Source organism: Penicillium mononematosum (assembly GCF_028829835.1).
Source record: "Penicillium mononematosum strain IBT 11891 chromosome Unknown utg000002l:1.0-8112719.0:1.0-8118358.0, whole genome shotgun sequence".
In the NCBI taxonomy this organism is placed as follows: Eukaryota; Fungi; Ascomycota; class Eurotiomycetes; order Eurotiales; family Aspergillaceae; genus Penicillium; species Penicillium mononematosum.
Window position 1 is genome coordinate 6,804,341 of NW_026643272.1, and position 14,838 is coordinate 6,819,178.

At 53.6% G+C, this 14,838-nt stretch overlaps 5 protein-coding genes across 5 annotated transcripts; 1 reads left to right on the forward strand and 4 right to left on the reverse strand.

The window, feature by feature from the left end:
* Window positions 1–275: 275 nt before the first annotated feature.
* On the forward strand, window positions 276–1,336 carry dscB (the record flags this gene model as incomplete). The annotated part of the gene is made up of 2 exons (XM_057291150.1): window positions 276–542; window positions 674–1,336. The coding sequence occupies 2 exons, from the start codon at window positions 276–278 to the stop codon at window positions 1,334–1,336; spliced, it is 930 nt and encodes a 309-aa protein (XP_057152352.1).
* A 399-nt stretch (window positions 1,337–1,735) lies between these two features.
* N7519_004375 (putative PHD finger domain protein (Ing1)) lies at window positions 1,736–3,756 on the reverse strand (the record flags this gene model as incomplete). Its single annotated transcript, XM_057291151.1, has 4 exons — window positions 1,736–1,794; window positions 1,851–2,587; window positions 2,640–3,292; window positions 3,361–3,756. The coding sequence occupies 4 exons, from the start codon at window positions 3,754–3,756 to the stop codon at window positions 1,736–1,738; spliced, it is 1,845 nt and encodes a 614-aa protein (XP_057152353.1).
* A 682-nt stretch (window positions 3,757–4,438) lies between these two features.
* kgd1 (alpha-ketoglutarate dehydrogenase KGD1) lies at window positions 4,439–7,792 on the reverse strand (the record flags this gene model as incomplete). Its single annotated transcript, XM_057291152.1, has 3 exons — window positions 4,439–5,354; window positions 5,410–7,454; window positions 7,571–7,792. 3 exons carry the CDS (start codon window positions 7,790–7,792, stop codon window positions 4,439–4,441), a joined length of 3,183 nt encoding a protein of 1,060 aa, XP_057152354.1.
* Window positions 7,793–8,586: 794 nt separating this feature from the next.
* Window positions 8,587–11,580, reverse strand: N7519_004377 (uncharacterized protein; the record flags this gene model as incomplete). The annotated part of the gene is made up of 1 exon (XM_057291153.1): window positions 8,587–11,580. One exon carries the CDS (start codon window positions 11,578–11,580, stop codon window positions 8,587–8,589), a length of 2,994 nt encoding a protein of 997 aa, XP_057152355.1.
* Window positions 11,581–12,164: 584 nt separating this feature from the next.
* N7519_004378 (uncharacterized protein) lies at window positions 12,165–14,577 on the reverse strand (the record flags this gene model as incomplete). Its single annotated transcript, XM_057291154.1, has 2 exons — window positions 12,165–12,783; window positions 12,866–14,577. The coding sequence occupies 2 exons, from the start codon at window positions 14,575–14,577 to the stop codon at window positions 12,165–12,167; spliced, it is 2,331 nt and encodes a 776-aa protein (XP_057152356.1).
* Window positions 14,578–14,838: the final 261 nt, after the last annotated feature.

The window sequence follows — 14,838 nt, forward strand, 5'->3', positions numbered from 1 at the left end:
ACTGGGGCATAGGGTGTATAATATGAATACTTTTACAAGAGCTTCAATGTGTGACTCGTACGGATAATCCAATATCCCATTAATCTACATATAAATTGGCATATAAAATGACATAATGTAGAGACCAAAGTCGGCATGCCGATCTTCCCCGGACTTCGGGAATTTCGTGCCATCTGTCCCCCTCAACTGCACTAAACTTCCTCCATATCTCCCCCAACCCGGATGATCCCCGAGCCAGAATCACACTAAACAAGAGAAACACAAGGGGCCTCAAGATGCTCACCTCCGGCCTCACAAATGCGCCCCTCACCAAATCCCTCCTCATCTACACGATCGCCTCATCGATCGCCCTCTCCCTCTTCGACATAAAACACCTCGCCGTGATCTATGTATCGCCTCATATCTGGCCCTACGCCCAGTTCTGGCGTGCAATGGTGTGGCAAGTCGCTGGCTTCACCAATTCCACCGAGGCCCTCTTCGCCGCAATGCTAGTCTACCATCTACGGGTTGTCGAACGCGCGTGGGGGAAGCGGAAGATGGCGGTTAGTCCTTTTTTCATTTTATTGTCCTCGCTCCTGCAGACACGCATAGAAATATGCGACGAAGGAACAGAGAAGCTGGAGACTTCCGTATATCTGGAACCCGATTGCTAACATGATCCTGCTTGCCACAGACGTTCCTACTCAGCACACTACCCTATACAACTCTCCTCCCGCCAATTCTCCTCGCCCTCCTAATCCGCCCTCTATCCCTAAACAACCTCAATTACCTCCCCTCGGGCCCAACAGCTACCATCTTCGCTCTGCTGGCGCAGTACCACGCCACCATCCCATACACCTACCGCTACCGCATCGGGTCAACATCCTCCCCCGCAACAAACACCAACAATACCAGCAATGATTCCTCCAATACCACACAGCCACAGCCACAGCCAAAACCCCAACCACCAAGCCTATCCCTCCTCCTCTCCGACAAATCAACCACCTACATCGTCGCCGCCCAGCTAGCCCTCTCCCAGTTCCCCGCAATGCTCCTCCCGTCAGCCGTGGGCTGGATCGTCGGCGTAGCCTGGCGCGCGGAGCTGCTACCGGGTTTGTCCCCGGCTAGCACTGGCTTCCGCGTTCCGGCTTGGGTAGTTGGCGAGCAGGAGCGGAGGGGTGGTTCGGACTCTGGGTCTGGTGGTGCGGAGAGAGAGAGGTACGAGGATCTGCGACGGAGGTTGGAGGGTGAGGTTGCTTCGGCTTCGGGCTTGGAGGGGTCTGGTGCGCAGGCTCAGAGACGTGCGAATAGTACGGAGGCTGGCGCGTTTGTTAATCGGTTGACTCGTGATTGGTAGAGTATCTTGTTTCTTTGATTGAGCTATGCAAGGCTGGTTGGTCACTATCTGGTATAGATGTACTGCGGACGGGATGGATCATAGGGTTACCTGGTGCTATTAGACATAGCCCGTCTTTAAAGGCCTATCTTCATACTTTCATCCTCGATCAATTCATGAGCACAAGTGGTATCTATCCCCTTTGCAATTCTCGCCTTTAATTCGTATATACAATACTACAATACTCTGTGTTTAAAGAGATAGGTACTACTAGGAAGAAAAGTCAGACAATATCCTCAAATGCATCAAGTCTGTAATATCAACTAGCAAGGCCGTATCTACGCCAGAGTATGTGCTGTGCCAACTGAAAACACCACATAACGCCATATCATCAACGTCTATAACCTTGAATGGGACATACTACCGCCCATTGCGACTCCGTCTCATATTTTCCTTGCACTCGTTACAATACCATTTGACTAATAGAACCTGTTAGCAACCTGGACGATTTCAACAAGGCAAAGAAAACTCTTACCATTCTTCCCAGGCGGTTTCGTCAAGCCCACACACGACAGATGGAACCATTCACGCGGACAGGCGTCATTATCGCAAGCCACCATCTCGCCGAAACTGATTTCATTACAGTAACAGTAGCGCGGCTCACCCTCCTCATCTTCGTCATCGCCCTCGTGTAGCGACTCGTCGTCAGAGGGTATTGCAGGCTGTGGGATGGGCTTCTTCTGAGTTCGTTTGGTAGAGGCTGGGTCTCGACTTCGCGTGGGTCGTGCATGTTGACTGGGCTCTGTAAATGCGGGGAGGATGGGGGTTGATGTCTTGGAATTGCGTCCCTTGGTCGTCTCGACCTCGACGGAACCGGCTTTTCCATCCAGATCCTCACGCTTGGATCCTGCTGGTACGGACGTTCTACCGTTGGTGTCGCCTTCATAGTCACGGTGTGTATCTGCGAGTTCGTTTTTGACGGGCCCGTCCCGGGTTGTAGACCTGGAGTCGGCAGTTTTGTCTGTGTAGGGGATATGGTTAATTGGGAATTCCGGGAGGGGTGGTTGAAGCGGCATACTGTTGCTGGGAAGGTTTGAAGCCGATGATGATGGCCGCGCGCGCGGATTGCTTGGTCCAGAATTCTGCTGCGCTCGTGAAGACTGTGGCCTTGATGTGTTGGGTCCTGGACTGGCAGCACCCCTTGGGCCATTGAATGTCCCAATCAAAGGCGAAGGGGCCAGAACGGGCGATGCAGCATTGGAAGCGTTGGCCCTAGAATAAAGTCAGTCGGATGCGGTAGTGAGCGCAGCGAAATGAGACGTACTTCTTGCGTGCAGCAGCAGCCTGATTGGGGGCGCGAGACCGCTTCTTCTCTGCCGGGTCTTTATTCGCAGCTCTCTGGCTCGTAGCGCCGCTAGCAGAGCGCTCCATCGGAACACTAGTGTCTACCGGTAGTGGTCGTTCCACCTTCCGACGCTTGGGTGCAGCGTTCGGGTCAGCCGCATGATCTCCACCTCGAGATTTCGCGTTGTTGGTCTTGCGGGCGCCCGAGCTGCGTGTATCCTCATAGTCCGCGTCGGCCTGTGCCCGACGTTGCTTCCGTGCCAGAACAGCATCGCGCCGCGCCTCGCTGCGACTAGCAGCTTCGGCTTCTTGAAGCACGTGCGACAGATCCTGTCTTTGCGCTACTGCTTCCCGGCGCGGGCGTTCATTAGTCGCTGCCTTCGCGGTACTCTTGTTGGAGTACGCCCAGTGTGTCAGACTGCCTAGACGAGCCTCCTCGCTGATCTCGCCTGCAATGTATGGGAACACCGTATCCAGTCGGACAACTTGGCGATCTAATTCCTCGTTCGCGTTCGAAATGACGTGGTTCTTCTCATCGGCGGTCATCATCAGGTCCGACAGACTCTGACGTACACGGTCGAAGAGAAGCCGACGGTTTTTGCTCTCGGGCGATTCCGGTGACTGAGATAGCTCCTGATGCGAGAGACGTTATCAGTAAACGTTGAAAGTAGACAGTTAGACAAATCGCGGGCAGAACTCACCTTGGGCAAAACATCCTCCCGAATCACACCCTCAATAATAGGCGCCGGGTGGGGAGGATGGGGAACGGGCTGCGACTCGGAGGAGAACTGGAGTAACTGCAGTAAATTTTCCTCGAGAGCCCACGCCTTCGCATCAACTTCCTTGAGAAGAGAGTTGTGGCGACGGAACTCGCGCGGAAGCGCTGTTATCGCATCAGTAAAATGCGTGAGCGCAGGGTAAAAGCCGTGGGGAACAGGGGGCGTGGAAGGAATTTCAGCTGTTGAGCCGCGGCCGAACGCGAAGGACGACCGTCCAATCGTTTTGGAGGTTCGAGACGGGTTTGTACGTGTCTGACGGGCAGACTGTCGGATTCCTTGACCCGGGGGATTATTGACTGACGATGAGACGGCGGACATGGTGAATGGCATCGTCTCAGACTAGGAGCTGCGCCGCTGGAGGAGGGTTGAGGTGAGCCTACCTCGATTGAGGAGGAAATAGTAAGTTTCGAAGAACCAATGGTGTTCGGCAATGATCTGGGACCATGTACAATAGTCAACGACTCGAGTAGCAACAGAAGGGCATCGATGCAGGAGAAGCTGCTGCTGGGAAGTTTGAGTGCGGAGAAGAGTGATTGGCAATCGGATCAGGTGAGATTGCTGCCTGCGGCACCAATCAGGCATCAATTGCTGAATCACTCGAGCACGCGGGTGACGTCATACCAGGAACAATGTCCAGGTGAGCATACAACACAGTTCATATAGCTACGGAGAATTAAAACAAAGAAAACATAGCATAAGTCTTCAACAGTCAAGGATTCTTTGTATTTTACATATAGAATGGGTTCTAGGTATAGACGGGGGACCTTACATTAGGACAACCAAAAGACTTGTCCTGGCATAGCCTATGACTATGAACCTAGGACACATCGAAACACACAAAGGAAATCAGTATAATAAAAGAGGTAGTACAACAATGAATTACACGCTAGGTTCTAAGGAAACCGATGAATATATGACACCCAACTCAATGCAAGTGTCAGTGCAAGATCCCAAGTATCTCATCAACAACAAAGGTCGAATCAAATCTCTAGGAAGGCGCTTACTCGCCCTTCAGGTGATCCTGGTGAATGGAGAAAGCTTCCTCCAGGAAGTCCTGCTCCTCCTTGAGGTGGACGGCCTTGAGACCAGTGGCGACGGAAGCGCTGCCAGCGCGACCAGCGTACAGGACATGGCGGCGGTTGTGGTGCTCGGTAGCGTTCAGCAGGCTCTCAATACGGGGCTGGGCATAGGACCAGGCACCGGCGTTGAGAGGCTCCTCCTGGCACCAGACGATATCCTTAGCGTTGGGGTAGCTGTCCAGGTTCTCCTTCAGCTGAGCCCAAGGGAAGGGGTGCAGCTGCTCAATACGGGTGATAGCAGTGTTGCGGATACCGTTGGCCTCGCGGTGCTTAGTCAAGGCAGCGTAGACCTGTCCGGAGCACAGGATGACGCGCTCGATGTCCTTAGGAGCTTCGATAGCGGTGCCGTGGCCCTGGTCGGGGATGATCCACTGGAAGTGGGAGTCCTCGGCCGTCAGCTCCTCGATGTCAGAGCGGGCAAGGGGGTGACGCAGCAAAGACTTGGAGAAGAAGAGGACCAGAGGCTTGCGGAACTGGCGGTGGATCTGGCGACGGAGGATGTGGAACAGGTTGGCAGGGGTGGTCATGCAGGCAATCTGCATGTTGCAGTCCTGGTGCTGACGGTCCAGCTTGTCAGCCTCGGGGTACGAACGGGGCTCTTCGTTGCAAAGCTGGAGCCAACGCTCCATACGTCCGGAAGAGTGCTCAGGACCTTGGCCATCATAACCGTGGGGCAGAGACACAACCAGACCGGAACGCTGCAGCCACTTGGATTCACCGGAGGCGATGAACTGATCAATGATACACTGAGCGTTGTTGGCGAAGTCACCGAACTGAGCCTCCCACATCACCAGAGCGTTGGGGGAGGTCAGAGAGTAACCGTACTCGAAGCCGAGACTAGATTGTCTGTTAGAATCGTTGTTACGCAAAGAGTTTCAATTCAAAAACTTACCAACCAAACTCACTCAGGGAGGAGTTAGAGATGACGAAGCTTCCCTGCTTGTCACCGATGTGTTTCAGGGGAGTGTAAGTGCGCTCAGTCTGCTGGTCGTGCAGGACGGCGTGGCGCTGAGAGAAGGTACCACGCTCAACATCCTGACCGGAAACACGGACGTGGTATCCCTCGTCAACGAGAGAACCGAAAGCGAGAGCCTCAGCAGTGGCCCAATCGATGTTCTTGCCCTCGTCGACGGCCTTCTTGCGTCCGGCCAGAATACGCTTGAGGTTACGGTGGAGCTCGAAGCCCTCGGGAACACCGGTACCGGAGATCTTGTCAGCAATGTGCTGCAGGGACTTGGCAGGAACGGCTGTGGGTAGGTGAGGCAGGACCTCATTGGCCAGCTCCTTGGGGGACTTGAAGTTGTTCCAGGCGGAAGTCAACCACTCCTTTCCAGTGGGCTGGTAGTCCTTGCTGCGGTCGAAGCTGTCGCCGAGCATTCCCCAGACCCAGTTCTTGTGCTCATCAATGTCCTCCTTACTGAAGGTACCCTCGGCAATCAGCTTCTCGACGTACTTGTCAAGCTGAGCCTTCTGCTCGGCAATGCGCTTGTACATCAGGGGCTGGGTGAACGAAGGCTGGTCAGTCTCGTTGTGACCCTGCTTACGGTAGCAGACCATGTCAATGACAACGTCACGCTTGAACTCGGCACGCCAGTCAGCAGCGACCTGGCAAACGTAGTTGACAGCCTCAACATCGTCGGCGTTCACGTGGAAGACGGGAGCGTCGATGGACTTGGCAATGTCGGAACAGTACGGGGTAGACCGGGAGTAACGGGGATCAGTGGTGAAACCAATCTGGTTGTTCACGACAAGGTGGATGGTACCACCGGTGGAGTAGGCCGGAAGAGAGTGGAATCCCATGGTCTCGTAGACAACACCCTGGCCAGCAAAGGCAGCATCACCGTGCAGCAGAACACCCATAGCGGAGTCGTAGTTGGTCTCGTCATTGTTGTAGTGCTGGATGGCACGAGTCTTTCCAAGAACAACGGGGTCCTCAGCCTCGAGGTGAGAGGGGTTGGCAACCAGAGACAGCTGCACCCGCTTACCGGAGGGAGTAGGGCGCTCGAAGTTCATACCCAAGTGGTACTTGACATCGCCGGAGCCCTCATCGGAAGGCTCAGTGGAACCGGCAAACTCGCTGAAGATGGACTCATTGGGCTTGCGGACAACGTTGGACAGAACATTAAGACGACCGCGGTGAGGCATACCAATGACGATGTCCTTGATGCCGTAGTCGACGCTACGATCGATCAGGGCCTTCATACCGGGGACCAGGGTCTCGCAACCCTCCAGACCGAAACGCTTGTCGTTGGGGAACTTGGTAGCGAGGAAGGACTCGAAGCTGGAAGACCAAATCAGACGGTCAAGGATGCGGCGCTTGTCGTCAACCGAGTAGTTGTAAGGTTGAGGGATCTCGAAGCGGTCACGGATCCACTCGCAGGGCTTGCGGTCAGGAATGTGAATGTACTCGACACCGTAAGAGCCGCAGTAGATCTTCTCGCAGGCGGCGATGATCTCGCGCAGAGTCATCTTCTTGCGGGATTCGGTGATGAAACGGGGCAAGATACCGGGTCCAAGGGCAAACTCCTGGTCCAAGTCACGCTCGGTGAAACCGTAGTGGTCCAACTCGAGCTCCTTGGGCTTGTCGTAGCCAAAGGCCTCAGCCTCTCCGCGAATGCCGAGAGGGTCGATCTTGGCCTTGTGGTGACCGCGAGCCTGGTAGGCGCGGCAGAGGAGCTGAACCTTCAAGTGGTTCGTCACGTCAGCGCCAGCGGCGAGTCCCTGGCCGGGCATGTCTTGGGGGACACCACCGGTAGGGGTGGGGACGAGGGTAGGAGGAGGAGTGAAGGCCTGGGAGATAGGCATCTTACCCTCCTCCATGTTCTTGAAGTAAGTCTGCCACGAGATGTGAACACTCGAGGCATCGTTCTTCCATGCCATGTACATCTCATCGATGTAGTTGGCAGTGCTACCAGTAAGGAAAGAATCGTTGGGGTCCTGTTCACGTAATGGCGAGATCGCGCCGTCGCATTAGTCGAATGCCTGTTTGTTTATTTGAATTTTCGGGAACCCAGATCGGATCGCTACCGATTCTGAAGATTGTTGTTGCTTACCACTCCTTGGCTGGGGCCCTCCGCGGGGGCCGCGTAGGACCGAGCACCGTTGAAAGCACGGTCGACAACAGCAAGAGGCCGACGGGCGGTCATGCTGAAGCCGGAGCTTTTTGAAGCGCTGCGAGCGCTAGTGGCGAGGTGGAATGAGCGCCGGCATGATGAGGAGGTCGCACCACGCAGCATACCGCTGTTGGTGGCCTTCAAGGCAGTGTTTCTAAACATTGCGGGATTTTTCTTGGATCAAGGTCCAACGAAGTTTTCGAAGAAAAGGGGAATTGGAAGACAGTAGTTCGAGATTCTGGCCAAATCAGACGATAAAGAGGCAGATTCACTGCATGCTATACTGTCAGCCTGATATTGCCATGTTGTCCTGCAGGTAGCAAACCGGAAACAGAGGAAAGGAATGAGGCGTCAAGGTACACGTACGAATTAAATCACAGAGCAGGTGTCGACTAGTATTGCCGTAGCACCTGTATAGAATCGGGACTCATCAGAGAGCTAAAAGGCTCTAGATAAGAAAACAAAGTGTGGAGGTTAGAGGAAAAATGAAGCGAAAGAGTTAAAGGAAGCTGAGAATGACGGGTGTCACGGCATTGAGGCTGGTGCGCTGACTCAGCCCCTATAGCCGGGCCGGGCTAAGGCGCCACTCAGTGCAGGACGCAGGACGCAGGACGCAGGACCTCGGGAGACGACCCGAAGAAGTTGCTCTCCACAGAGAAACCGGCTAAAGCTTTCGGGCTGGTTTGCGGGAGTTTTCGGCCCAATGGGACCTAAAATGTATTACTATTAATCATGGATCTCCCTCAATTCCCTGATTTACCCAATGCCAAGTCCTGTTTTTGATGGGATCTGCTTCGAATCTGAAAGTGTTTCAATTACGATCTGTATTAATATTAACATCTAAAACTATAGAACAATAAATAATTCATGAAATCGTGACATTGCAAGATCGCCGCACAAAGAGCATATGCAGAGAAATAATAGATCATTATACCCAGACAGGGAAATCAGGCATATTACAAGACATTAAGTCGCTGAAGTCCGCTGCTTGGAATCTCTTCAGAATCAGGCCGCCCCGACAACGGCGAAGCAGTACGCGTGTGGCTATCATCATGGAAATAACCGACACCGTTTGAGGCCCCCTCACCGGAGCTGAAAGGCCTTGGTTCAGATACTGTTGGGCTTGCTTCAGCGCCATTCAAGCTTGCACGGTGAGAGGGCGAGATTGTATGTGGCGGTGGACTACCTGCACTGCTGCGCAGGCTACCGTTGCTTCCACCCCAGGCTCCCCGACGTAGCTTCATGAGTGCGCTCAGTGACATTTCATCGTCAAGATTGCCCATGTCAACCAGCTGCGCCAGTCCAGGGCTCGCTAGAGCTGAATTTGGATGGGTACCCCCGTGGGCCTTGACGGAGATCATGGAGTTGCGTGTGCTCCATTCACTTTTTTCAGTGATAGGGGTCAAGCTGGGCTCCTGAAATTTGCCACGGCTACTGTGATTCCGTGTGATGCCTTCGATCCGTCGCGGACCAAAGTATCCGCCGTTAGTTAGCTCAGAGGCGCCGGTGCCATCTGCCTGTGCGTAGAAGCCGAACTCTTGGCCGTAGAAGCCATCGTCATCGTTCTCAAGAGCTTCGGCATTAGCGGCAGCAACGATTGCATCGTCGAAGTACGCATCGTCGTTATCATCGTAGAACTGATCATCGTAGACCTGAGTATCGAAAACGTCTTCAAATGCCATGGCATCCGCAGCTTGGGTGATCCGGCTGTCATCGGAAACTAGACCCGGTTGCGAGTCTATTGTCTGCGATGTTTGAGCTGCACTCTCTTGCCCCTGGGATCGTTCGCTGGTGCTGAAAGTGCGCTCGAAGCGCCCACTATAAGATGCTTCATTGGCTGCAAAAGCTAAAGCATTGTGTAAGATGTCTAGATTTTGCTCTGTGAGCACACCGGCACCATGGGCACGGACAGGGCCCATATTTGGTATTGGCTCGCCGAGGGGACCACGCTTGACTGATCCTGTGACACGATAGTCACTGGCCACACTAGGCATGTGCTGCAGTGCTTGATTTCCTCTTTCTGCCACCGGGCTTTCCTTGCCTAGTGAAGAGTCGTCCTCATCAGGGCCCGCACTGTCCGTCGCCAAAGGTGCTGCAGGGGCAACGACAGGTTTTCGTTCGTATAAATGACTGTTTACATCATCAAATATAGATTCATCAAATCCACCACCTTGATTATCGGCATCGAGATCACCGAAATCGCCATCATCAAAATAAAGATCATCATCATCGTCAAGGATTTGGGTCGCTTGTTTCGTCATAGGAGCCTGGGGAATGGTTGCTGTCGCATCAGTGGTGGCACCTAGGGATGGTTGTTGATTTGGGATTTGCTGGCTGGGGCCATAGTCTAATTGTGTGGCCTCGGAGGCGAGGTGAGAGGTGTTTGTGGGCTCTGGCGGTGCAGCAGTGACCGGGCTAGCAACTACAGGTGACAATCCCGGAATAGCCCAGGACTTGGGCTCGTTGATGTTTCTCGAAATAGAGAAATCATCGAAGTCATCATCCTCGGCATCTGCATTGACGCCGGGGATCTTCTCTTCCAGGCCATCCAAATCGTCCATCATGTCATCATCGAAGTCCTCATCGAAGTCGTCAAAATAACCATCCTCCATCCTGCGAGAAGCCTCCTTGGCCTTATGCTTCTCTTCCAGCATCTTCTCTTGCGTAGATGATTCCACTCCGCTCATATCGAAGCTGAATCGAGAGGCATTGCTCTTGAGATGTTTCGGCAATGCCGAGGGATTAAAGGGTACATTAGGAATAGTATCTTGGTCTTGAGGTTGTTGAGGATGAGCATGGGAGACTGCTTTAGGTGGGCTTGGAGGTTGCTCCACCCCAGGCTCAAGCTGCTCCGGGGCATCTATAGTTCTTTCTGGTAGATGAGAAGGAAGGTTCCGCGCAAAGACCGGCAATGAGCTATCATAACCAGGCTGTGACTGGCCTGTCAGAAGTGAAGACTGAAGATAACCCTTGTTTTCCACCTGTAGAACATTCTGGTCCTCAAAATGTTCCTTGAAAACAGGCGAGTGGTCACTGTGCCGTTTTATCTGGTCATTCCAGCTGGCTGCACGAGGTTGACTGGGTATTTGCGGAGGTGAAGTATCCTGTCCATTCAGACCTGTGTCCGGCTGGGTAGCCGAAATATTCCGACGAGGCCGTGGCGCAGAGAAGTCATGGATGATCTTTCCACGAATTCTGGGATCATAGTCATCTGGCATAGCAGGAACATTCCGGTTCTTGATCTTGATATCTTCTGTCCGGGAGCCAATCACCTGCGAGGAGCGCCTGCGCGCAAGAAGAGACATCGGATTCAAGAGATGGAGCATCGCCTTGCCCGACTTATGATGTGTCTGTTCTACGGGCACACCATCGAGCTTGAAATCCTTCTGTGGCATTGTTTGTTTATCCGGCGAATCGTCCGGTGAGCTTCTGAACCGGAAATGACCTGACCCCGTTGGAGCAGTTGGCGATCGTTTTTGCTTGGCAAATGAACGTCGAAAGGGCGAACTTGATTTGAAATTCGAGTCTGTGTCTCCTTGATCGGACCGTCGACCGGTCACAGACAGTTGAGAATTGTTCGACTGGGATGTAAACTGTTCTTCCCCGGAGTCGCCGGGGCTGGAATGAGGACGATTCTCTCTTTCAAATGCCGGGGATGGGACAGCCAGGGTGATTGAGGAGGGTATCGGCGCGACCGATGAGCTGATGTTGAGCTTGGAAGTATCGATGTCCAGCGGCGACTCGTTGGAGGAGGGGCCATCGGGTGAGGAGTGAGTGTCGAAGGTAGTGGTGAGAGTCGGTGTATCCGGGATCTGAGGAAGCTGGGGAGGACTGCTAATCGGGCTTCCATTCGCTCCTTTGACAGGTGAGGGCGCGGGGATTGAAGCAGGCGACGCGGACGAACGTCGATGGTCTCGGCGCCAATACGAGAAGACAGTAGACGGTGGCATGGCAGTTATCTGGGGCCCTCACGCCAAATCGAGTCGCAATGATTAACAAGGGGCGTAATATTCCATTGCAGTCATCAACTGCAAGTGCTGAGTGTTGAACAAAGACGCTGTCATATATAGACAACGGACCGTGGGGAACGCAGAACCCACCCGTGGGCTTTCAAGGTTCGTAAGCTTCGAGCTCCTGTAAGCCTACTAAACTCGGACGAAAGGGGTAAATCAACAATCCATAGTAAATATTGCAGCAAAGATATCAATTTTTATGTCTAATTATATAGAAGAGAAAAGATCAAAGTAACGCGCGGCTGAAAGTGACGTTACACCCATCTGGCCTGCTGGAGTGCCTGGGCCTATCTGCAATATCAATTCACATTCTTGCCCCTACTTGCTTTTGGTCTTTGGACTCTTTGCCTAGATAGGTCATTACACCTAGAAATGTATGCGCTAATTCCTCTATAAATCGTACAGCTATGCTACATAGATATCCTTCGACAAAAAAAATAGATCAAAAAAATGACACGCTCAAACGACCATATGCTATGCTAACAAACAAAACATGAAGCAAAAATTAGTTGATGACGCTTTCAACGAATGCTTTGCCTCCAGCGGTCGATCACGTCGGTTTTGACCGGCCCAGGGGTTTGGGCCATACTTGGAGCATAGCCCACGCCATTCGTGCCCATCATCGCAGGGCTCATAGGATACCCATATTGCCGTGCCATCGGGTATCCTGCAGGTGTCGGGTATCCCATTTGTGTTGGGAATTGTTGCATAGACATCCGGTTCCCATACTGGGACATGGTGACAGGCCGCTGATTGAAAACATCATGCGACGACTGGCGAGCAAGGTGGGAAGGACGACCCTGTGTAAGCGCGGCCATGCTGCGGCGCATTCGCGGGTTCTTTGGGGAGCCGGGTTGGGCAGCGGCCTCTTTCTGAAGGCGACTGCGTCGTTGTGCGAGTGTCTCTTCCTCGTCGGCGGCCGGGACTTCTTGGGCGGCTTTGGGCGCAATTCCAGCCCGGCTATCAATTTCGGCCATCAAGTCGCTGGCGAATTTGCTCTCCGAGCGATTATGTCCCTTCAACCGTTGGAGTCTCTCGGCAAGGGTCTCTGTCTCTGTCTCTTCCTCACTCTCGGCGGCCGGCTCAGGAACATGCGCCGGGGGGCTCTGCTGCATACACTGTAGCAGGCCGTTGCTCCGGCTGCGGGATTGGCTCACCCCGCAGCCTGGCACGCCGTGAGCTCAGAGGCTCATTTTCTTCTTGTTGCCGCTTGGCTAACAACCCCAAAGGTCGATCATCATTTTCGGCACCGGCTTTCTCGGGGTACAACATAGCCAGGGGAACGTCTTCGTCTTCGTCCCGGCCTTCCCAGGCCAAAGCCACAGGACGTTGCCGCCGTTTATCACTTTGTTTTTGGACCATCTCATCCATTTCTAGCAGAGTGGTCTGCATACCTTGGAAAGGCACAGGCACAGCCGTCCGGCGTCGGTGCTTCAACTCATGCTTCCGCAACTCCAATTCGGCGATGAGCGTATTCGGTGGACCAACATAATCCAATTCCCCGTCTTCCTCGTCCTCTTCGTCTTCGTCTTCAGATTGCTCATCACTTTCGGCATCAGTGCCTTCCGACCCACGCTCACGACCATGCTCATCATGATCTCTATCCGTGTCATTCCCGGCTTCCGACCCACGTCGCGAAGTGACGGGGCCCCCGTCCTCGTCTACATTATTAGTGCTATAAGGCTGGCCAATCGTGGCTCGCGAAATACGATTTGCCTTTTGCCCTGTCAGATCCTTTGTCAGGGTCTTGCGTTTTGATTTGTAGATGAACCCGCCAACCTGACCAGCATAAGGGTGATCAGTGAAAGCCGAAACGGGTGCATTCGCAGAGGCGTCCAAAATGCTCTCCAGCGTAGCAACGGCAGACTCTTGTTTAACCTCGATCTGGAGTGATGTACTTGGTTGATCAAAGAACACACTCGCACGGAGATGTGGTGGTATTGCCGATTTGCGTTTATCGTTATTGCTATCGCGTGGATCTGGCTGATCAGCGTCAGCTAGCACAGCGGTTGACTTTCTATCCTCAGCGGCGATGGCGCCTGCGAGCTGTGTCCGACGTTTATCCCGGTCTATGTTTGATTTGCGCGACAACTTCGGCGGCAGATTCAACATGCGTGGGACAGGGGCAGGATAAAACACCATATTCTCTCCTGCTTGCGGCTGTTTGTAATGTTCCGGCTTGCGGGCGAGCGGCGGCTGCTCCAAAGGTACCTGGCGACCCGGTTCTAAGTGTGTGAAATGGACGCCATCAAAGTCGGTGAATAATGTCCGTGCCTGCTGGTAGGTATCGTTCGATGCGACCGAGGCCCGGCGCTCCAACTCCGCCTCTGCGGGAACTCCTTGCGGAACATATTGATCGTAGTGGTAATCGCTCTGGGTATTGAAAAGAGGTTGTGGCGGTGGTAGATTAGGGAGCCCGGGAAATTCATCCACTTCATGCTCACGCTCATCGAGTGCAGGCTCGGAGAGCTGAGCGAGGCGTGCCCCTGATACGGAGCGCTGGCGCGCGGGGGACATATTCGATCCGTGGGCGGAGGAAACTGTCCCTGCCGGGGAGAATGCACCATTCCGGTGAATGATTGAATTAGACGCGGAACTGACTGAGCGTCGCTTTTGTTCTTGGTCGATGCGACGGATTTCGCTTTCAATGTCCGCCGAGCACGAGCTCAGCTGCTCCGCGCTTTGTTCCAACCGCGTTACATTTCCTTTGTAGGCTCCTTGTATCGACTGCAAATCCGGAGTAGGGTGACTGAGAGGTACGGAAGCCTCGCTGCATGCGCTATGGATCGGGGGCTCGGGAGGAGAATGTCGCGCGACAGTCGTATTGAGTGGTGGAATACGGAGGCTATTGGATCGCTCTTCGGGGGAAGGATCGGCGTCATAGTCATCGTCCTCCACCACATCGTAGCTGGTAGAAGTCATGGAGCGGATCATCGAACCTAACTGACTGAAACTGGGGTTGTCCGTGGTTTTTGCCGCTTCTAGGTGGCTTCCTCCTCCAATATGGTCGGTATCAAGCGGCAGCTGCTCAAATACATGTCCATGAGCCGGTGAGGGGCTGCGTGACGCAGAAGCGGAAGAAATAGAAGCCACCTCATGGTCAACTTGAGCGACGGCATTGTACGCCATAATATAGGTTTTAATCACCGACCATCCATCCAGACCAGTTCAAATTGATAGAGTGGGTTTCGGGAT